At 39.6% G+C, this 23,788-nt stretch overlaps 1 protein-coding gene across 5 annotated transcripts in view; it reads right to left on the bottom strand.

Annotated features, from left to right (window-relative positions):
- Nucleotides 1-23,578, bottom strand: part of LOC125240622 — an 80,846-nt gene extending 57,268 nt beyond the window's left edge. For 2 of the 5 annotated variants that reach the window (XM_048148590.1, XM_048148592.1), the window contains exons 1-14: nucleotides 23,453-23,566; nucleotides 22,459-22,510; nucleotides 16,681-17,664; nucleotides 15,997-16,135; nucleotides 15,237-15,457; nucleotides 14,036-14,647; nucleotides 13,624-13,793; nucleotides 12,868-13,398; nucleotides 11,683-11,777; nucleotides 4,645-4,948; nucleotides 3,621-3,732; nucleotides 2,629-3,498; nucleotides 2,346-2,497; nucleotides 479-699 (exon numbers count right to left, since the gene is read on the bottom strand). In XM_048148590.1, coding sequence (XP_048004547.1) covers nucleotides 479-699; nucleotides 2,346-2,497; nucleotides 2,629-3,498; nucleotides 3,621-3,732; nucleotides 4,645-4,948; nucleotides 11,683-11,777; nucleotides 12,868-13,398; nucleotides 13,624-13,793; nucleotides 14,036-14,647; nucleotides 15,237-15,457; nucleotides 15,997-16,135; nucleotides 16,681-17,644 — 4,391 coding nt within the window. In that variant the 5' untranslated portion in view covers nucleotides 17,645-17,664; nucleotides 22,459-22,510; nucleotides 23,453-23,566. Of the gene's footprint in view, nucleotides 1-478; nucleotides 700-2,345; nucleotides 2,498-2,628; nucleotides 3,499-3,620; nucleotides 3,733-4,644; nucleotides 4,949-11,682; nucleotides 11,778-12,867; nucleotides 13,399-13,623; nucleotides 13,794-14,035; nucleotides 14,648-15,236; nucleotides 15,458-15,996; nucleotides 16,136-16,680; nucleotides 17,665-22,458; nucleotides 22,511-23,452 lie in introns of all 5 variants that reach the window. The other 3 variants (XM_048148594.1, XM_048148593.1, XM_048148591.1) reach the window with 3 other exon arrangements.
- Nucleotides 23,579-23,788: the final 210 nt, after the last annotated feature.

Here is a 23,788-nt window from a genome sequence, read left to right as displayed (position 1 = left end):
CAACTCGTTTACTTTATAAATAAGTTTTTATCCCACTTATTATATACCTAGAAATTGAATTTATAAATAACTAGCTTTTGCCCGCGGCTTCGTTCGCGTTAATTTTGATAATTGCGGAATGCTCCACACAAACTTCCATCCCCATTTTAGGGAAGTGGGGGGGTTAGAAAGAGACAAAAAGTAGCCTATGTCACTCTCCATCCCTTCAACTAGCTCCACTTAAAAAATCACATCAGTTCATTGCTCCGTTTTGCCGTGAAAGACGGACAAACAAACAGACACACACACTTTCCCATTTATAATATTAGTACGGACTCATCGAACAAGCAAGTTCCCTATTGTTTTCTAGCGGTTTCAAAGGCGAAACGGTCTTCAAATGATATTTTAAATGATACTATTTCAAGTAGCGGCGCTTCCAAAACCCCGATGACGGTTATAAGTGATTGAAGGTTAAATGAATAAAGGTGAGTGTACATACTGTGCTACGCGCGTGTTAACTCGCACGGCGTGCAGCGCGTCCTCGATGCGCAGCAGGTTGCCGGAGAGCTCGTGCGAGCGGCGCAGCGCGTCGCAGGCGCGCCCGCCGCCCGGGCCCGGCAGCAAGCCCTCGTACAGCCGGTCCTGGTCGTGCATGAACCGCTGCCGCCGCCGCCCGCGACGCGGGTTCAGGCAGATGCTGCACGTGTACTTCTCCGGCACCTACAAATGTCAACGCCAACTATAACAATCTGCTCACGTGGCAAACGTCCAATTGAGAAGTGCCTCAGCTGAGGTAAGTTGCTCGGCCGAGCAAAACGCGTGCACTGCCTCGCCCGAGGCAGGTCTACATAGCACGTTTGTCTCGCTCTGTGTGGAGCCGGCTATTTATCAATATTTTGTTAAGCTTGTGAGGTATGTTCTTAAAGTCAAAGTGAAGAAGACTGACAGTGACACATACGATTTGTTGCTAGTAAGACATGCTGACCAGCGTCTCTTAGGCACAGAATAATATAATAGTACAAGTACAGAAGGCTCACTATCAACGGACCGCACGCGAGCAGCCAGCATTGAGTTCTAAAGCGCAGCGTGAAGGTCATCAAACTGTATGGACCGTGCCGGCGCGGCCGCCGGATGTACGAAACAAGTGCGGAATAAACCGCCCCTTGTCCCGCTGTCTAATGGCCGCTGTACACATGTGGCCAACGGTTCCACCAACCCTTGGTGGAAGCCCTTGGCCAAGATAAGAGCCGCTGTTTACACATTGGCGAATCAATCACTTGGCATTGGCTCTTCATGAAAGATGGACGTGGAATGGAAAAGGCTAGGAAATTCTAGGTCATTTACGTTGTCAGCAAAATTTGATTAAAAAATAATAACCTCGTAGTAAAATTAAATTATTTGAAATATTAACAATTTTTTGAATATTCTGATAAGCACATTTATCTTTTTTAGGCAATACATTAAACATTTGCAGGGTTATTTTATTTTCTAAAATCAACACTATTATCACAGAATATATAATAGTACAAGTACAGAAGGCCCACTGCTTTGATGTTTCCGAAATGCCGCCTTTTTAAATACCTACAACATTCTTACAAAGAAACGAGCCGCACGTGCGCGGCGTCCGGTGATAGGGTTACCAATGGATCCAAACGATTTAATACTCTCATTAAATGTTATACTATTATATTCAAGTCTTGAGTACTTTCTAGGTATATACGCTATATTTATATATTTTTGTTCAAGGTTCCAACATCACAAGCCTTATTGAACTTTTCCGTGGGACTTAATCAGTAGTAGATCTGTATAAGAATGTCTTTTGGTATTTATTTTATTCAATATGTCTATTTAACTAAATATTATTAGAAATTCCACCCGCGGACATCGCTTAAAAAAACCTCGCGACGTAAAGTAACAATAGAAAATGCGAACGTGCATTCCGTGAGAATGCGCGCCACCCCTGAGTAGGCCGCGAACCCGCGGCCGCCAGGATATACTTGTAGCGCGGCGATAGGATCGCGGAGTGAGCCGCCCCTGCTATTATTGGCAAAGAAAAACTTATTATTTTCGTAAATATTTCACTACTGTCCTCTCTGACGGCTGACGACAAACTGAATGAAGCGCCAACGTGTAAACGCAGTTGGCCATTGGCGCCAAGATCCTTTGATGTGTGGGCAAAAAACCGACACCAATCGGTTGGCCGGCCAGCGCTAGCGCCAACTGCCAACATACGGCCAAGTTGCCCACTACACGCTTGGCCAAGTTGGTGGAACCGTTGGCCACATGTGTACAGCGGCCATTAGACAAACTAACAAGAGAAGTCCTCGGTGTTTGTCTGCATCTAGTGGGTGATCGCCCGCACTGACCTCCGCCTCCCGCTGTATGTTGTGGCACAGCGCGTGCTGCCAGCACAGGCACAGCTCGCACTGCACCATGAGCCCGTCCTCCTCGCGGAACCCGCAGTGGCAGTTGATGATCTCCTCACGCTTCATGCGCACCAGCTTGATGCGCTCACCGTCTGTATAAAACGTGATACATTATTTCAAGGAGAAGCGTAACAACTTTATTCATATTATTTATGGATCGTGGATGATCATAGCGTATGGTATGGGTAATGGGATATATTGAGAAGTATAATTCGATACTCACTCTCGGTGTACATGTAGTGGTGCGCGGCGGCGGCGGCGGCGGCGGCGAGCGCGTCGGCGGGCCCCACGGGGTCGTCGGCGTCGGCGCGCGCCGAGTCGGGCGTGCCGCAGCTCGGGTAGCTGGAGCGCGTGTCCGAGGACGCGCCCGCCCACTCCTCGTCCTCGCTGGCCAGTTTCCCTAAACAAGCGAAAGTCTTACGCCTCTTCTCGCTTTTCATCCTTTCGCCGTTCATCATTTTCGTCACAGTGTGCGAGCATATCGCGGTTTCAAAGTCCAAGGTGCCACAATCGGGTATCTCCTGTTTCGGTTCGAGCAAATCGTCGTCGAGGTTTTCTTGTTTGATGAGCGGCGGGGGCGTGTCGGCGGCGGCTGGCTCGGGGTCGAGCGGCGGGTCCGGGTCTTTCGTGCGCACGGGCAGCAGCACGCGCGGCCGCTTGGCCGGCTTGACGGCGAGCGCGTCCCGCAGCTTGGGCGAGTCGAGGGAGCGCGGCGGCGCGTCGGCGGCGGGCTCGGCGGGCGGCGGAGCGGGCGCGGGCGCGGGCGCGGGCGCGACAGCAGGAGCGGGAGCGGGCGAGTCCGGCGCGGGCGCCGGCGCATCCACTCGCTTGTGCAACCGCGGCAGCTTCACTTTAATCACCCTCTGTTGCGCTTCACGTTTCATCAGTTTCATTTCCGCCTCGCTCGGCCTGGTCCTGGCGTAAGCTAGATCTAGAACTTTGGGGGTGTTGCCCATTGACTTTCGGAGCTCCCGGTGGTAATGTTTGATATGCATTTTTAAAAGCGTAGTATTCCGGAAATTTTTAAAACACCCTTCGGCGGGACATCGCAGCAGAGTAGAAATAACTTGAACCCGTAACGAACCGACATCAACTGAAATTAAAACAATAAGCTTTATCATAGACGTCGAATCCAATACAACACGTCATTTGTTGGTTCCATATAGGTACGGACAGTTTACTCATACATTTCAATAGTCTGTAATTGTTACTTACCAAAACCATCTTTAATACTGGCGCCATCCAGAACCGCTTCCTCTGCTACAGTCGGCTCCGTACACACACTGCTTTCTTTAGAGCTCTGCTGCACGCCGGCCACCGATGAACCCTAAGAAATAAAAAGATTAGATCCCATCTAATTATTAGGCTCGTTCTCCACACAACATTAGCCTGAAGGGTTGGGCCAACCCTAGGAGCACCTCCTTGGCCAAGCGTGTAGAGGCCTACTTGGCCGTATGTTGGCAGTTGGCGCTAGCGCTGGCCGGCCAACCGACTAGTGTCGGTTTTTTGTCCACACATCAAAGGATCTTGGCGCACATGGCCAACTGCGTTCACACGTTGGCGCCTCATTCAGTTTGTCATCAGCCATCAGAGAGGACAGTAGTGAAAGATTTACGAATAAGTTTATCTATGCCAATAATAGTGTTAATTTTTGGAAATAAAATACCCCTGCAAATGTTTCATGTATTGCCTAAAAAAGATAAATGTTCTAATCAGAATATTAAAAAAATTGTTAATATTTCAGATAATAACATTTTATTACAAGGTTATTATTTATTAATTAAATTTGCTAATAACGTAAATGACCTAGAATTACCTAGCCTTTTCCATTGTACGTCCATCATTTATGAAGAGCCAATGCCAAGTGATTGGTTCACCAATGTGTAAACAGCTACTCCTATCTTAGCCAAGGGGCGCTCCAAGGGTTGGCCCAACCGTTAGCCCCATGTGTACGCGGCCATGACAATATTTTCTAAACCTATGGAACACTCAATTTAATAGTAGGTAGGTATTTGTACAACATGGGGCGTAAGCTAAATATTGCAGACGAAAATGTGGAGTTAAGAAGTTAGATAGTATTATATATACTCTGTCAAACAAGTCTGTCAGTAAAGAACAAAGAAAACTATAGGTATCCTTTTCTCTAGCACCCTAAAGAAAAAGATGCATATAGTTTTCTTTGTTCTTATTTACTGACAGACTTGTTGGACAGAGTATATTAAATGAGTTGTTAACGAACCGGTGGCGGGCGCAGAGGTTTGATCTTGAGCTTGGGTTTCTTGTGTCGCAGCAGCTTGTGGGTGCCGTGCAGAGACAGCTTGGAGCGCTTGAGCAGCGGCGAGGAGGCGGGCAGGTGGCGGCTGGGCGGCGGCGGCGGCGGCGCGCCGGCGGCCGACGTGCGCACCCAGCCCAGCCGCCGGGACAGCTTCAGGTGGATGCCGAAGTCCATCAGCGCGGCCTCGAACGGCTTCAGCGCCGGCTGCGGGTTGTTCTCCAGGTACATCCGCATGTCGCTCTTTGTGTGGAGTCTGCGATTTTCTGGGCTGAAATATTCATATTTACTTACTATTATCATGAATTAAATATAACATGATCATACCATCCCATACATTAAAATGCGACCGCCTACGAACGCGCTTACACTCCACCACACATAGATGGCGCCACGAAAAATGCCTTGTTGCCACCGATTATTTGTAGATTGCACGGAAGTATAACTAAAGCGTGGAAGCCATCCTAAAATAAGAGCATGGTGACATGAATCTTACTCACAACACATTATTACGTTTTGTTTATGAGCGAATGCGACAAAAATCCGGAACTTCTTTCGTTTTCCCGAAGGTGGTCACTAAACGATTGCCAAGTGGTTGCCTTTTGGTTGCCTTTTAGTAGTTACAATACGGCTAAATTAAATATGTGTTTAGCTTTCACAGTCAGTGTCCACCTTTGACAACTGTACATAGTCGTATTATATTAAGTCAAATATCTCGGCGGTCAGCTGGCCGATTTTTAATTATATTGTGTTTATTCCTAATAGATAGTTAATTAACCTGCTATGATACTATTTGTGATGTGTTCAAGTTCCTTATGTGACTGTGGCCTGTGTGATTAAGGGCTGTAATTCACGTACACGGTGAAAAGAAAACTGCCAAGAACATGTAACCTTTCATTAGTGAATTTCGTTCAATTAACGATAATATTATTTGTAGGATCTAAACGGAACATAAAAAACGACATTGATAGTTTATATATAACTAATGCCGTATTAAATTCTGCATAGTTTTATTCATGTTTTTTCGATATTTTTTCAAACTACTTTTAGGTTATGTTTATATCATAGTGATGTGTAAATTGTGTAATTTTTATCGACGTCAGGGATAATAACCCTATCGACATTCATTCAATAAAAAGGACATGAATGTTTATTGGTAGGCATCACGGACCTGGTAATGTAATAGGTCTAGCGAACTCAACCATTAATATTTTTTAGTTTTTCCAGATATTCTCATAGATGATTAAAATAAACTTGCATCTACAGCTTTTGGTGGTTCCATAAAAGAGGACACAATTAATTGTCTTTCCTGTGCTACCAGCAAGAACTTTTCTCAATTCTCTTTTCGTCGCTTTACTGAGGATGATGTTAGGAAAAATGTAATGAGCATCACTTCTAATGCTGTCGGAGTTGATTGTATAAGCCGCAACATGATTCTTCCTCTTCTAGATATCCTTGCTCCTGTAATTACTGACATCCTAAATTCTTCTATTTCTACTAGTGTTTTCCCTGTCCAATGGAAAGATGCCGATATTATCCCTCTGCCTAAAAAGTCCAATCCCTGTTCTTTTTCCGATTATCGTCCTATTTCCATTCTCCCATTTTTATCTAAGGTCTTCGAGCGGTTAATACATCAACAGCTAACCTCGTACCTGAACAGAAATGAATTGTTGAACCCGTTCCAATCTGGTTTCCGTTCGGGTCACAGTACTACTACAGCATTAGTTAAAATCACAGATGACATTCGTATGGGTATGAACAACAGAATGCTAACAGTCTTGACTCTACTGGATTTCAGCAACGCTTTCAATAATGTTGATTTTGACATCTTACTAGCTGTTTTGCGATCTCTTAATGTATCTCCCTCAGCACTTGACTGGTTTCATAGTTATTTGGTTGGGCGTCGGCAAAGAATAAAAGTAGAAGACTTCCGTTCGTCATGGTGCAGTACATCGGCCGGCGTTCCGCAGGGCGGTGTACTGTCGCCTTTATTATTTTCCATGTTTATTAATTCTATTACTCATAATCTTTCTTCCAAATTTCACCTCTATGCCGACGATCTCCAGATATACAGACAGGGAGTAATAGGTGATCTTCCTTCTGTTATAGAGAGTACCAATGATGACTTGTCGCGTATTCTAAAATGGAGTACCAGTCATGGTCTGAAAGTGAACCCTGAGAAGACCCAAGTCATCATTGTTGGCAGTAGCAAACTCATTCCCAGAGTAGACTTTGCGAATCTTCCTCCCATATACTTCGACGGTGTCCAGATTCCTTTATCACATCAAGTGAAAAATCTGGGTGTTGTTATGGACCGCTCCTTATCTTGGGCGCCTCAAGTAGGCGAGGTTAGTAGGAAAATGTTTGCTGCTGTTGGCTCTCTTAGGCGATTACGTAACTTCCTGCCAATCGCCACCAGAGTTGCGCTTGCACAGTCTCTTCTTCTGCCGATACTCGATTATGCTGACATCTCCTATCTTGATCTCACAGAGGAGCAACTGAGCAAGCTAGAGCGAATACAAAATCTCTGCATCCGGTTTATATTTGGATTGCGTAAATTTGACCACGTCTCTCATTTCCGCGCGCAACTCAAGTGGCTCCCAATCCGCTTTCGACGAAATTTTCATATTCTTTGTCTCTTATATAATATACTTTTTAATCCCACCACACCTCGTTACCTAAAAGAACGTTTCAGTTATTTAAACTCCACTAGATCCTCACAAAACTTGCTTCTCTCTGTTCCTCCTTCCTCTTCCAAATTCTACAATTCTTCTTTCACTTTTCGGGCTGTACGGCTCTGGAACTCTCTTCCTGTCGAATTGAGACGCGCTCAATCCCTTGCTACTTTTAAATCCCATCTGAAAGACTATTATTTGTCCCTTCATTAGTGTCTCTGTAAATTCTCCACTTACACGTTTGGCACGAAATATTGTATGTATTATAATATATGTATGTAGGTATATAATATGTAAGTAGTATGTATGTATATGTATGTGTAGGTATTATATGTATTATGTAGGTATATGCTTTTTAGCTACAATTAATTACTTTTAATTTAGTTTTTTTGCACCTCCTAATTAGTTAAAGTTATGAATACCATTTTTCCACTACCCAAAGGTTGCCTGGAAGAGATCGCTCTTTAGCGATAAGGCCGCCTGTTGTTTACCTCTGTAATAAAATTTATTGTAATGTGTGTGTTCCTATGTACATTTCTGAGGTTGTGCAATAAAGTGGATTTGTATTGTATTGTATTGTATAAACTGAAAATAGTTGAAACTATTGAAATAATAAATTATGTCACCTACACTGCCGTTTGTTTTATTTTCCATGTGGTAGAGAAGATATTATTGAGGTAAGTATAGATTCTGAGTGGTGGACTTCACATGAGATAGATGCTAAATAAAAGTATTTTACTTAGGTCTTTGCATAAAGAGAAGAGAAGAATGTATTGATTTCTCATATACTCGTATTTTTTACACATACTATTTAGGCCGATATTGCACAATCATAAAAATCACATGATCACAGACAACATGCCGTCCTTTTTCTTCGCGTTAAAGAAGAAGGGAGACATACACATCTATGATGAAATATGTATTATAATGTGATATGGGCCTTAGTAAGAGAAGAATAATGAGCGGTTATGTATGTATTAAGTACATAAACAAACCATTTATTTGCAATCCGTAGGTATGGTTAGATTGGTTAGCCAAGAATACAGTATGAATATGTGACTTTCATGGTCAAAAAGCCATAATATTCCTAATGAAATATTTATAATAGATAGGTATTGTATGATTTCGTTACTTTTATATGTATCAAGTTTATATTATTTTTAAGGTGAAAACATAAGTAAGTGTGTATTTTATCGATAATCAAATCGACAAAGTAACATCCCTAGAAAAACAAGAACCTACTGACCACCTACCAAAAAGAGAAATAACTAGCATATATCCATCCCTTTTCAATACATTATCTAATTCATAAAGAAGTCAAGGATGAGTATATGCATTTCACAAGTTTTGTTATTAGGGAGGCTTGGTAGATTGGCATTAAGTGTCAATTCCGAGCCGTAAATCTATGTCAAAAGTGACACTTAACGCCATCTACATACAAGTATAATCGAAAGCTACAAGACATTTTTTTGTGGCGCCATCTATGTGTAAGCACGGTCTTAGGCGGTCGCATTTTAATGTATGGAATGGTATGATCTTGTTATATTTCATTTATGCTATTATACTTCGTCTATGTGTTTGCGCAATAAGTAACAAAAAGTCAGCGATCAAACTTAAGTCGCAAAAATTTCCCGTCAACCAATTGATTCAAAGCTGATCCTACTGACGTAGTTGACGCGTCAGACATTAAGGCTAAGACTGCGTCGGACCGAGGGTGGGACAACGTAACGGCTTTTTTAAGGCCCATTTTACATTGCTCGAACGCCTCTTCGGTCTCGCTCGTCCAAATTATAGGGGTCTTGTCTCGCTTTTTCGCGTTAACTAAATATCGGTCGAGTTTAGCCTGCATGTTCGCTGCTCCAGGGACGTGAGAGCGATAAAAGTTTAGCATTCCTAAAAATCTACGTAATTGTTCTACGTTCTGTGGTTTTGGGTAGTCGACTATGGCTTGCACTTTCTCCTCTAACGGCCTAATGCCCGTGGTAGTTACCTCGTGTCCTAGGAACTCCAGCTTCGATTGTCCAAAGCTACACTTGGCTAAATTGATCGTTATGCCGTACTTGTCGAAACGCTCGAAAACCAGTCTAAGATGGTCCCTATGCTGCGCCTCATTATCGCTCGCGATAAGAACATCATCTAAGTAATTGAACAAGAAGTCGAGACCTTCCAGAACTGAACTGTTCATGAAACGCTGAAACGTTTGAGCAGCACATCGAAGCCCAAATGACATTACTGGAAATTCAAATAACCCAAAAGGGGTAATTATGGCGGTTTTTTCAACATCCTGTTTAGCTACTGGAATGCAATGATACGCCCTATTTATGTCTAACTTGGAAAATATCTTTTTACCTGCCAATATGAACGTAAAATCATGTAATCTCGGTATTGGGTATCTATCAGGCTTAGTTTGTGCATTTAAGGCACGATAATCACCGCAAGGGCGAATTTCGCCGTTCTTTTTTGTTACAACCGTTAAAGGACTGGCCCATTGACTTTTGCTAGGCCTACAAATGCCTAACTCCTGCATACGACGAAATTCCTCCTTAACTTTTTTATACCTGTCAGGTGGTAATGGTCTAGCCCGCGCGAATGTTGGTGCACCCGTCGTTTCGATATGGTGTACCACATTGTGTGTGGGTGTTTCCTTGTATGTCGGTGGCTTTGTTATGCTAAGAAACTGCAATAACAAATCATGATACGGGTGGTTACCATTGACAGTATTAATAGTTGGTTGGTTGCTACATACGGTCGGTGCGGTTATATTAAGAAAAGTCACCAGATCATGCAATTTGCGATCGGTTAAATTTACTACTAGCTTGTGATGACTCAAAAAATCGGCTCCCAGTATTGGCTGTTTAACGTCGGCTATAACAAATTCCCATTTGTACGGTCTACGTAACCTTAAATCTAACGTTAAAACTTTAACACCGTATGTTTTGATTTCTGAGCCATTTGCTGCAAACAGTTTTAGATCAGAGCACTCACCCGCACGTTGTTTGTTCTGCACTGGTAATAAGGAAATGTCAGCACCTGTGTCCACTAAAAATGCAGTCCAGTGTTTAAGTCTGTTACGCATAAACGACGGCTTGGTTTGATAGTACAGATCTCCGTCCTAGTCGCACTCTGTACTATCTCCGCTAGTTTTCCTGTTGGTTGAGTACCCATGCGCAGGGTTGGCGACATTTGGTGGCGGCGGGACCGAATCGGAAATGGTAGTAACAAAGCCAATCTGGTCTCCTCTCGGCTTGGTTCCGGTGGCGTGACGTACTCCTTGGTCTGGACGCTGAACGACCTCCGCGTCCTCTCCTTCCGTAACTGCGACCTCTTGGCCTTGCCCGTTCCAAGTCCATCATTCTGACGCTTAACTTGGCAATCTCAGCGAGTATCACTGCTGTATCTGCGGTTCCTGAGGTGTTCGCTGCGGCTCTGTGCGCCTGACTCTGTGGTACTGCCGCTGCTGCCACGTTAGGGATTCTAGTGGCTTCCGATACGTCATCGGCGATGTTGGCCAGTGTGTCAAGATCGCTCTCCCTGGATGCTACCAAAACTGCGCGCACTGCCGTAGGTAGGTGATTCTGCCACATTATTCTCAGTGTGGCATCGGGGAAGCTGTCCTTAGCCAGGTTGCGCATCTTGGCCAATAGCTGGGATGGTTTTTGATCGCCCAGGTCCATTTCCCCGAGGACCTTCTCTACTTGCCTGTTTTTGGAATCTTCCAACATCTTCAAGAGCTTCGCCTTAAGCTCCTGATATCGGTTGGTGGCGGGCGGGTTTGTTAGAAAATCCGCCAGCCGCAGTATTACGTCCTTTGGCAGCTTCGACACCACCATGTCGAATTTGGCGTCGTCCCCTATCCGCTGTGGTGTTAATACTGCTTCTGTCCGGATGAACCAAACTCTGGGCTGGTCCACCCAGAAATCTGGTATCCGGCTCGACACTGAAATGGCTACCACATCGGTCGTTTCTGCTGCTGGTACATTGTCCGCGCCCGGTTGAGTCTCACTGCCCGAAGTTAATTTATTGGGATCCGGACTCATTTTTAATCACTTTAACTGTTTTTATTATTCACTGATCGTCCACTGATTCACGTCGGGTCACCACTTTAGAAGTTATTTGTCCGCACTTCTATATTATAAGAGGAGGTCTCATCGCCGCCTTGCCCCAACAAATGGCCGTCGCGCAATGCCCATGCATCGAAAGAGAACGAGCAGTATAATAGTTTCATGACAGTTTGAGCAAAAATAATGGAATTAACTCTGTAATTAATTATTAAACTAATATTGGAAGTGAATAAAAGTATATAATAACTGTGTCTCTAATAGATACTGACCTTACTAACACTACATCCCACTTGCCAGCCGAGCTGCCCAGGCTCCGGCGCACCATGTGCTTGGTCCAGCCCGGCGGCAGCCGCTTATCCTCCACCTGCAACAGTCGGCCATCGCAACTAACAAACATACACACAAACACGACGTTCCTAATCATTTTTTTTTTATACTTCGTCGGTGGCAAACATTCATACGGTCCGCCTGATAGAAAGCGGTCACCGTAACCTATGAACGCCTGCAACTCAAGGAGTGTCATATGTGCGTTGCCAACCCATTAGAAGCGTGTACAAGTTCCAAGGAGGGTTCGGGTTGCCGACGACTCAAAGGACAATAGACGGAATAAATTAGTTCCGTAGATCCTTCCGTCACCAGCACACCGCACCCTCGTTGAGCTCTGGCAACCTTACTCACCGGCAGGAACACAACACTATGAGTAGGGTCTAGTGCTATTTGGCTGCGGTCTTCTGTAAGGCGGATGTACTTCCCCAGTTGGGCTCTGCTCTAGATTCGAGCGAGATGATATCCGCTGAGCTGTGCCCTACCACAAAGTGGAATATCATTCGCTATGCCCTACCTTTTAGAAACATATAGACAGAAACAAACATATAATCACGCCTATATCCCATAAAGGGGTAGGCAGAGCACATGAACTACTCAAGTTTCAGTGCCACTCTTGTCAAAAAGGGGTTGAAAGAAATCTAAATTGTGACATTGCAATGACAGGTTGTCAGCCTCTCGCCTACGCCACAATTTAACCCATATCCCACAGTCGACTTCTACGACACCCATGGGAAGAAAGGGGGTGTTGAAATTCTAAACCGGTCACCACACGGGGGAATCATTCACAGCTAATAATAATTGTTTTACATTAGGCTTATATGTACATATACCGAGATACGGATCACGATTACTTTTTTTATTTTTGTTGAGCTTCCAATCACATGCATCATGATAACGGAAAACATAAGTCTAACGAAACTAACAGTGAATCATTGGAAACTAATTATTGTTGTACTGTCACGTCTAAACTTCTAAAGGCCATACGAGCACAGTGCCTAGTTAATGTATACACGACCTTATTGCACATACATACATGTAGGTATAATGGTATAGTATATCCATATTTTTCTGAAATGATCTGTATCTGGTTGGAGATGAGATGATCAAGAATGTGGTTAGAGTGGTACCAGAACGCTGCGCCTGGGGAGCGGCGAGTCGCCGGCGGCGGGCGCCTCGCTGACGGCGCCCTCGGGCTGGCCGTCGAGCCAGCGCGCGCACCACTCGCCCGGCAGCAGCGCGGCCTCGGGCGCCGCGCACTCGCCGCGCCGCGAGCTCGCCAGCTCCTCCGTCTTCAGCATTATCTCCTGCCGCATCGCCTCCACCTGCTTCTTCATCTCCTCCAACTGACACTTCACCTTCTCCACTTGCTTTTTAACCTTTTTCTCTTGCATCAACCTCAGTTTCTTCCCTTTTTTCACTTTCGATGAACCTTTCGACTTCTTTTGCTTCTCTTTATCATTGGTTTCGACCGGTTTAGCGGCCGGCGGGGCGTCTTCCACGGGTACTTCCACTTTAACTTCTTCAGTTTTTATCTCCTTCTTTTCCACTTGGTTAATGCCGTCCTCTAACTTTGTGATCACTTCCTTAATTTTACCGATGACTTCCTCGTGCTCGACTCCGTCCTGAACTTCAAATGGCTTTATTTCCTCTTCCATTACCTTATTATAAAAAGCAAAAAAATTAAGTTTAAAAATACTCCAGTCGAATAATTATCTTAATATGTACTGTGTAATAGTATTAAGTTTAATTTATTTAAGTTCTTCTTCTTTTTTTTATACCTATTATTTGTCTGTATTTTTGTGGTACAATATATGTAGTATTTACTTACTATAAGAAAAAAAAACCAAGAACTAATACAACAAAAAAGTAATAATTAAACTTACAATATCAAGGTCCTGTTTATTTACTGAATGAGATAAGTCCGATTCATTTGATAGGTCTCCAGGGTGTATTTCATTTGCATTCGAATCCATAGCTTCTTCAGACGGCTCGTTTTTGACTTCGATTTCAGGCTCCAAATTACACATTGTACCAATAATAGAGGCAACCGCTTCTGTATACGACAAAAATTCAATGATTACTATTTTCAATTCTTTACCAAGTATTTCTGCTCTAGGTGATGGAAAGTTTCCTATATTATAACTCGTGTATATTATAAAGGTTTTTGACTATCAAAAAAATGGTCATGGGTTTAGCTAGCATTGTATACATTTATACCTATTACCTATATTGAAATCATGAGAAAATTAGTAACCTGGTGAGGAGATACTAGTACAGCATTAATTAAAGACATACCTGGTATTTTTTCTTTCTTGATGTCATTTGATGAAGAAACTACTGCTTTTCCATCAATGTTTTTTAATTTATTTTTTTTCTTTCCAAGAGATTTCTTCTTGACTGATGGTTTCTTTGGTATGACTTTTTTTACTTGTAACTTAGAAATGGTTTCCTTTAAGGGAGGTTCTGCCAGTGGAGCAGTTTCTTGTGGTAAAATGTCTGGGTCAGATTTTATTTCAGTTTTAATTTCTTCTTTCACAGGAACAGTACTTTTGTATTCTTTTTCTGGAGCAGGTAGTTTTTTTCGTTTCTGTCCAATATTAAATATTTCTTTGATGTTTAGTTTTCGCTTCATCTCACGCCTTTCGCTTTTGGAACCTAGGTAATCACGGGTGGGGTCAAACAGGTGCGTGTGGTACAAGGGGAGGGGAGCAGGCGCGGCAGGCGCGGGGCCGCGGCGGGCGCGGCGGGCGCGGGGGCGCGGGGGCCGCGGGGGCGCGGCGGCGGCCGGCGCCGCGCCCGTCGCTCCGAACCGAGGGTAATCCTGATGCCCATTTTCCTTCAGTTTGTACATTCTCGAAACAGGGCACTTCCATTGAAACCCATCATCAAACATAACTTCATATTGGCCTGTTAAAAAAAAGAAAAAAAAAAAAAAGGTATGTGATATTTATGTTCCATAACAAAAATAACAATAAATAAAATTGGTAATTTTGGCTAAAGGCTGTTTATGGGACAACTTTTATAATGTGCACTAAGGTTAAACCCCAAATTTCCAAAATAGAACAATATCAAACATTAATCATTTAACAAAATAAATATTCTCTTATAGCATGTGCTTGTGTGTAACTATAATTTTGAATCTTCCAATGGGAATGGAAAGTAATGTTAGACTTTTTTTTTGTATTTGTACTTTTTATATTAAAATTTAGTAGTTCTTGGTTTTAATTCGACATTTAGAGACCTTCTACATCTCTAATTAATTGTATAGAGTTAACTTTAGTTAGAACTTAGAATTAGTATATAATAGTATCAATTGTAATTTCAACTCAATTTTAAATATTTTTTAAATACCAATGTACATGTGACGTGTAAAAGTGCCCCTGTGGCCTATTTGCTGAATAAATTATTTTAATATTTTTGATATTTTGGACAATCAGCAAATAATACGATTTAGGTAAAAATAATAAAAAAAGCATAGAATTCATCATAGACATACCATTTTCTAGATCATTTTGAACTGTTGCAATGAACCGGCGGTTGTCCCTCCATCGAGCCAAACATCGTTCTCCTACAGCAAAAGTCACTTTCTGTTTGTCTTCTGCTTTAGGTTCTGTGACCACTTCTGTGACAGGTACAGAAGAGGGTGATGCTGGCTTTGTCTCCATACTGCTTATAGGTCGTAATCTTGGACTACTTATACTTATCCATTCATTGTGCCTGCAAAATAATCAGGAGATTGTAGTCAAATGATTTACCTGTTTCCATAAAATAATCAGCATTTTATACTAAAACCTAACTATTTGTGTTTATTAGTAAGAATTAAGAAGTTAATTTAAATTCAAAATAGTCTGACATAACAATTTAATGACGTAAACAATCAAACATTTAATCATGATGTAAACATTAGGACCATTCTTAAAAAGTAGCAGTCATAAGCCTTTAATAATTAACTTACACTAATTTTGCAACAGGCTAGCCAAAACCAATAACAGGAGCTAAATCAGCATGGGATTAATATTTACAAAAATTATATAAAACAAATAATGTACAAATAATAAAATTAAACTCTTACCCTCTTATTCATAAACAAACTCTAAAGTTATCAAGCCAATAAAGATTATTTGTCCTTTTCTATCACACCAATATGTCGGAAAGAGACAAACAAACTTTACGGCTTAACAACTTTAGAGTATGTTTATGAATAAGGGGGTTATTGTTGTTTCGTGTGATAAGAAACTGTTTGGATAAATACTGACATTTTTGGTTGCTTGTCATATTGTACCAGGACCTCCATTTCTTCACAGTCCACTTCAACTATCTGAGCAGGGTGCCACAGCTCACAGAAATCTTTGGCCTCTACTTTAGATCCAATTGCTAGAGAAACGCTGGAGTTGGCTGTAATAATAATGTATGTATCAGTTTCTGTGTATAAGTCACACTAGCCTTATATTATAAAATACGAAACATCAATAAATTGCAAAATATATAAGAGTAAAATGGTCTAAAAAAAAGAAATAAATAAGATTTCTTATGTTTAATAAGTATAAATGCAACTACATATAATTGTAATATACTGTATAATATAGACATGTATGTACTTACTAATCATGATTTGTTCTCTAAGAGCACATGCTATTAGAGAACAAATTACTGAGAACACACAACACAACACAGATTGAATCACAAGAGTGAAACAGAGTGGAATTAATGAATAAGTGCAAACATTTTATATCTCACAATAAAATGGAGGCATTCACTGAACACCATTACTAGCTAGTGAGACATGCAAAATTAGAGTTTTGTGACTTGTTACTGGTGTTCAATGTCAATGGTGTTACAAATTGTCTATCAAAATGATTGGATTATAAATTTTATGATTAGGTATTAAGTTCATAGAAAAATTATGAATGGCGTACTTAAACAAACACATGACGACAAACCTTTTTCAGGGCTGAAACATTGTTTAGATAAAGCACCAGCAGTTTTCTTACTTATAGCCACTTCAGCATCATTAAGTATCATGTCCATTACACTTGTTGCTATGGACAAAGATTCATCACCATTTTCTCTACTGTCTTGTAATGTTTTGGTGTCTTTATCCAAAAAAATTGAATTGTTTATTTCACTACTTGACTTGTTAGAGGCAGTTAGTAATTTATGCAGCAAAGTGGATGGTTGAAAGTTCTCACTTTTAGAAAAACTATTCTTGTTTACTGGTTCAGAGATTTCGTTACTGCAGTCTTGGTTTTTTTGAAGTTCTTCTTTGCTTGGATGTAAATCATCTTCAGTTGTCTTAGAAGTTTTATTTGTACTATTTAACTCAATTTCACTTTTGTCATTTAGTTCACATCTCTCTTGATGCAGTTCTAAACTGTGACATTCCTCTTTATTTTGAATATTTACATTTGACTTCAAAGTAAATTCATGAGCATTGGATTGTATGTCTTCATCTGAACGGTTTTGTTGTTTTATATTTATTTGCATCTTTAGACAGTTTTGACCTAAAGACAGTAAATTGGCAGCTGCTTGATTAGCAAGAGTTTCTTCATTCTCTAGATCTAACAAGGAATCATTTGACAGTGCGTTTGGAGACGCTGACATTGTTGATTCGTCACTGTAAACAGATTCAGAACCAGTCTTGTACATCTGTTGTTTCATCTCACAATCCTTAGAAGCAATATCACAATTATTGGAAAATGTTAGTTGTAGTTCTAAATTTGAGTTGTTTTGATTTTCTCCTTTATATGTATCTTTTATTTTTTTGTTTACTATTTCATTATCAGATGAACACCTCAAGAAAACTTCTTGCTCTTCAATATATCTTTTTATTGCGTCAACATTTTCCACTTCTGATTCCTTACTTCCATCTAACCTCTTTGTTTCTACTACTTGCTTATCAGACATCCTCAAAGTTATTATTTGATCTGAAACACATATTTATTATTAAATATCTGTAGCGCAACATTTTAAATTTAAATCTAAATAATTCATTAACCCCCATTGGTCATCCATTGGTGACCATAATTTTATATGCAATTATATTATCCAAATCCAATAAAAGTAATTATGACATAGTTTAAACTTTCTTTTGTGTCATTAAAAAGTAGATAAAAAATAGAACTTAACTAGATTTTTCTTAGCTGGGGAAGAAGTAAGCAAAATAATTGATAAGTGTTTTTGAAACTTATGTTGGTGATCAAGTAATAAATAATAATAAATCATATTTATTCAATAATAATTACATACCATCATATACATTCGTAAATAAGTACAAATTAGCGCTTAAATTATATTAACAATTCGCTAAAACTATTTTTTCTTTAACATATTCACTCTAAATCAATATTTACTTTGTTAAAGGGTGATTCTAAGTTAAGAGGTAATACATTGTATGGAGTGACGGCGCGGACTTTTTTTTTGTTTTTTACCTATTTGTTTATTTGTATTAGTATTTGTATTAGTTAAAACTGCCAATTTGAAGTGTTTACAAAGAGGACCAGTAAATTATTTGTTTTATCATGTTTTATAAGTGACCAGGGGAAATACTCAGTCCAGGGGAGATACTGTTGCACAGGGGAGGATACTTTGTGACCAGGGAAGAGACAGTTGTATGAAAAATTTAGTTTAATTTTTTAAGAATTAATTTTATTTATCGTTTTTATTATAATTATTGATTATTTCATGTCACAGTTTCGTTTTCTTTCAACCCCTTATTTGCCAAGAGTGGCACTGAAACCTGAGTAGTTTCATGTGCTCTGCCTACCCCTTCATGGGACACAGGCGTGATTGTATGTATGTATGTATGTATTGATTATTTATACTCAAACTTTACATTTCATAACATTCTTACAGCAAGAAAAGTGATAATTCCTTAATGAGTTGTCTTATTTTTCACTTCTCCATATTATCCATTTAAACAAAAATAATTTGAATGTACAATCAATAGGCAACAATTAAACAAAAACCTATCCTTTTAATATCAGCATTAAACCTTTTTATTAAACAGCTTCATGAAAATTTCATATGAAGTTGAATGTGAATGTGCCCTCTTTTTTTCTTAATAGTTGCATTTTTCTGGAAAGAAAACCTTCTATCGTAAAGTTAAAATAAAAATAGGTACAACGCTAAACAAAGGTTAAGAGATAACGGAAATAAAAATAATCAAAACTAGTACAAAAGTATCTCCTCTGGACAGAAGTATCTCCCCTGGCATCAAAAAAGCCAGGGGAAATACGTCAGGGGAGATACATTTTCGATGAAAATCAAAAATAGCTGTAAAAGTGTTTCTCGTACGCAATTCATAAACTTTTTTTTTTTCTTTTTTTATCTGCCATCGGCTATGCTTAGCCATAATCAGATTTTTTGTGTATATATTATAAGTTGGAGAGGTATTCCATTAAACACTCTCTCATGATGTTCCTAGAATTTTATCTTCTAGTGCCTCTGGTCCAGACGCAGTATCTCCCATCTTTTAAGCCTGCTCGGGTTGTCGTTAGTGTTCACCAGGTCCCTCGCAAGTTGGTTTGTATGTTTTTTCAGACGTTCTTTGTACTTGATACAATATCTGTTGACCTCCTCTTTTATAGTTGGCATTTTTATGTACTCATGTATTTCTGTATTCTTTGCAAACCACGGTGCACATGTCACAGCCCTCAGGACATTGTTCTGAAACCTTTGTAGGATTTCGAGGTTTGAGTTACTGGCCGTTCCCCAGAGTTCTATGCCGTATGTCCATATCGGTTTTATAATGCATTTATAGATTAGCATTTTATTTGTTAGTGTAAGAGCTGATTGTCTGCCTATTAACCAGTAAAGGCGCTTATAATGAAGGTCTGCTTCTTTTCTTTTTGTTTTGATGTGGTTAGCCCATGTTAGTCTTCTATCCATGTGTAGACCAAGGTATCTTATACAGGTTTCCTGCGGTAATTGTTCCCCTCGCAGGTTCACTGCGGGACAATCTCCTCTTCGCAGTGTGAATGTTATTTGTACGGATTTACCTACATTTGGCTTTATTCTCCACCTTTCCAGCCATTCATCTACCTTGCACAAGTGACTTTGTAATTTTGTAGTTGCTATTGTTGGGTTTGTGTGACTAGCAAGACAGGCTGTATCATCTGCATATGTTGCCGTTACCACTTCTTCACTACATGGTAGGTCCGCTGTAAATATTGAGTATAGGACTGGGCCAAGTACCGAGCCTTGTGGGACGGAGGCTTTGATGTTGTACAACTTGGATACTTCATCACTGTATTTAACCTGAAATTTTCTATCTAGTAGGTATGACCTTAATACCATGTAAAATGAGTATGGCAATAGCATTTTCAGTTTATATAGCAGTCCATCATGCCAGACTTTGTCGAAAGCTTGTTCATAAACAAACGTACAGTCGGTTCATCTTTACTTGTCCTATCATGTAAACAAACGAAACGTCAAATATGATCAAAGAGAATTACTAGTGATTGGAAATGTCGATAAAAGGATGTATTAACGATAATTTGTAAATAAACGTTGCTAACGTCATCACAGGATTTTCAATTTTACGTCACACAATATCTAGGTAAAAACCAAAATTTAATTAGGTTTCGTCGCATTTGCAACAATCCTATGGAAAAGGCTAGTACAGTATTCATTTTATATTTAGTACCTAACATTAACATTAATACAACAAAAAATATACTGATAGTAAAATATTTATTATAAAGAGGTAGGAAATGAAACGTAAAGAATTTGGTTAATAAATCTGATAAATTATTGTAATTACTTAATATCAACGCATTTTTTCCAAACGTTAATATTGATCGTTTATAACGATAAGTTGTCATCTCAACATTACGAGTCATAGACAATCTAGACTTCGTAATGTCAGGAGTTTTTGATGTCATCCGTTCGTAATTACAATTATTGATGAAAATCGTTTTAGAAATTATATTTTTCAGTGGTTTTTTGATTGATTTCAATACTTTGTGAGTTTATTTAAGTGTATAATAACATTTTTAGTGATGGTTAATGTGCAATTCCAGAGAAAAGTGAGATAATGTTTTCCGGCAGTATTTGTTTACATGATTGGACAAGTATGGTTGAACTGAGTTTAACAATATATTCAACATTTACAGTGGATATTGTTATATATATTAGTATTTGAACAAATGATTGTGAAATAAAAGTGACCAGAGGAAAGACTGCATTCACTCAACATTTCTGTACCCAGCGAGTGCTGTGGCCGAAACAACCAACAAAACGGGTGCATAGTTGCCTTACGCGCCTCTTGACGGTAACTTCACATAACACCCTGTTTATTAGAGGACAAAACCTCCACAGATTAACAAATTAAACCGACTTTTGAAGGAAAACTAAAAAGCCAGGGGACGAGACACGAAACGAGGAGGACAAAGTTTGGAGTTCATATTTGTTGTAAAATACAGAAATATAAGAAATTTCACTCATAAAATACTGTTCCCTAGTTATTTATGTTTGTAAAATTAAGGCTATTAAAATAATAAGTGAATTTTAACAAAAATCTTGGGCGCTAGCGTCAAAAACGCAACGCAGTGGCGTCTGAGGGTCAGTTCTATTACATACCTCACCATGGAATTTTGCGGCCAGACTCCGTCACTACGCCTCTGCGTTGCGTTTTTGACGCTAGCGCCCAAGACTCTTCGGGGCAGTCCTTGAATAGTGCGCTGCTGCCAGGCCCAAAATTGCAAAATAACATATTTGATTTGCTGGTTCGTTTTCGATGGCATGCAGTAGTGTTCACCGGGGACATCAAGCAGATGTACCGGCAGTTTCTTGTCGCTTTACAGGACTGCGACTATCAACGCATTTTATGGCGTCCATCATCTGATGAGCCTGTGAAAGATTATCGTTTGCTCACAGTGACCTATGGCGTGTCCTGTGCTCCCTATCAGGCGCTTTGGTGTATATCCAAGCTAGCAAAGGAGTTTTCGTCTCGCTCTCCCCAAGGTGCTGCAGTATTGGCTAGGGATGCATATGTCGATGACATTGTCTCAGGTGCAGACTCTGTTGAGGATGCGTTAGTGCTACGCCAACAGTTGGTGGAAATATTATCGTCTGCGCAACTTCATTTGCGCAAATGGACATCAAATAACCCCGAGTTTCTAAAAGGTTTACCTGGTTCAGAACTATATTCGAACAACTTCACAACTTTGAAAACGTTCAAAATTACTTGTTTACAAATAAATTCGGTTGGGGGACAGGCCAGGGGAGAGACATTTTTCCTACATTAGAGCTCATTGTGACTAATTTACATAAATTTCTGTAATAATTTTGAGTGTCCATGTAGAAAACATTTAGTTTTATAAAATAAATATGTTATTATGAAGTTTTATCTTGAAAAAATATATTTTATTGTCAGTGCTTTCGAAAGTACCTCTTAACTTAGAATCACCCTAAAGTAGCAATAATTGAAAAAGAACTTTCGTGTTAAAAATAGTGAAATCGCAGCCGAGCGCTCGATCATACCGTGTGTGGTATCAAATTAAAGGGCTTTGCGAGTAGTTTATAAATATATATCACATTATAGGACTTTTTCTACTTGGTCTAACAAAATATGAGAAAATGTCCAAAAGTGGTAATAATTGTACCGGTGAAGGCTCGTTTTCAAAAAATTGGCAAAAATCAATAATAGCAATTTATAATCACTAAGGCATAACAGCAATTTAAGTAAACGTTGCAGATTAATTTAGTATAAAACTTACTTCGATGTGATGTAGATTTTCAAAGAAATTGTCACTTAATTTTAGGTAATTTCTGAAAAAAATTGAATTCGCCTTAGGCTAGTTTACTCTTTTTCAAAAACTTAAAATAAAAATCTAGTCTGAAATGATTGTGGTACAGGATATACAAATTATAAATTTACCCGTTTTAATATTCAAAATTGTCCAAATTTTACAAATAAGATCGACTGATTCAGCTCTATACGTGCGTTTTTCTAAACGTCCATTAGAGAAAAATTCATTTTTAATTTAGTGAGTTAGTTTTCAAAAATAATAAGATGCTCTAACTGGAACTTGAATTAAATAAATCTATTGGATAACGGAAAGTGTAGTATTTCACCGACTAAAACTATCAATTTTACATTCTTTTGACGTTTTTTTTGAAAGCAGCCTTAATACACATATATACACAAAATAATGGAATCTTCTACCAATACCGGCAATACCAGTTGTCACTGAATACAAATTAATTTATACATTAAAACTTTCATCCCTGTATGTTACAACATCAAACTAAAGGAATATATTTAAATTTAGATCAAATCAGGACGGCGACAAATTGTTGAAATTCGCAAAGCTTGCTCAGCACCTTTAGCATACAGCTTGAGAAATAAATAAAATATACTCATTAGATCCTATGTATGTATTTTTAAACGGTATAGTTACTCACATAGGTAAAATTTAGCTCTAAGCGCGAGTAATTAACTATTTAATTTGTAGCTCATAGAATTTCTGATAATGCTTATATTTATAAAAAGTATGTGTTATAGTAGAATAAATGTAAATTACAAGATGATTAGTAGCAATATGCTGAATGAACTCGCTTCCAGTGACATGTGATTACAAAATATCTACGGGCGGCATTTGATCCCGAAACAGTGATTGCACCACAATCGGAAATAATACATAGTAGAGACACATATGAGTGTACTCTATTTTTAAACAATGCACTAAATTGTGAAGATTAGCAACTTACCTAATTAATGAGAAACGGCATTTCTTATTTGTATAAACGAGATTAAAATTAGTGGTTATCACGCCATTTCACGCATCTAAACAAAGAATTGGTGCGCCATTTTTCGTTTCTGACAGTAAAGCTAATGTTGCCAGGCTTATGGTCTGGTTCAAGTAGACCTACGTAGCGTTAATGGTTTTTGGTTTTATCGTGGTTTTATCATACCTAACTAGTTTATTCACTCTCTCAACAAGCAAAATGTGAGATGCTAATACAATTTGATATTAAAATTACGCAAGTGTAATATCACCCTTACTATTTAAATCTGATTAAACTTGAATTAAACCACGTCACATA

Source organism: Leguminivora glycinivorella, chromosome Z, assembly GCF_023078275.1.
Source record: "Leguminivora glycinivorella isolate SPB_JAAS2020 chromosome Z, LegGlyc_1.1, whole genome shotgun sequence".
In the NCBI taxonomy this organism is placed as follows: Eukaryota; Metazoa; Arthropoda; class Insecta; order Lepidoptera; family Tortricidae; genus Leguminivora; species Leguminivora glycinivorella.
The sequence above is the reverse complement of the archived record's forward strand: the minus strand, read 5'-3'. Positions and strand labels throughout refer to the sequence as shown.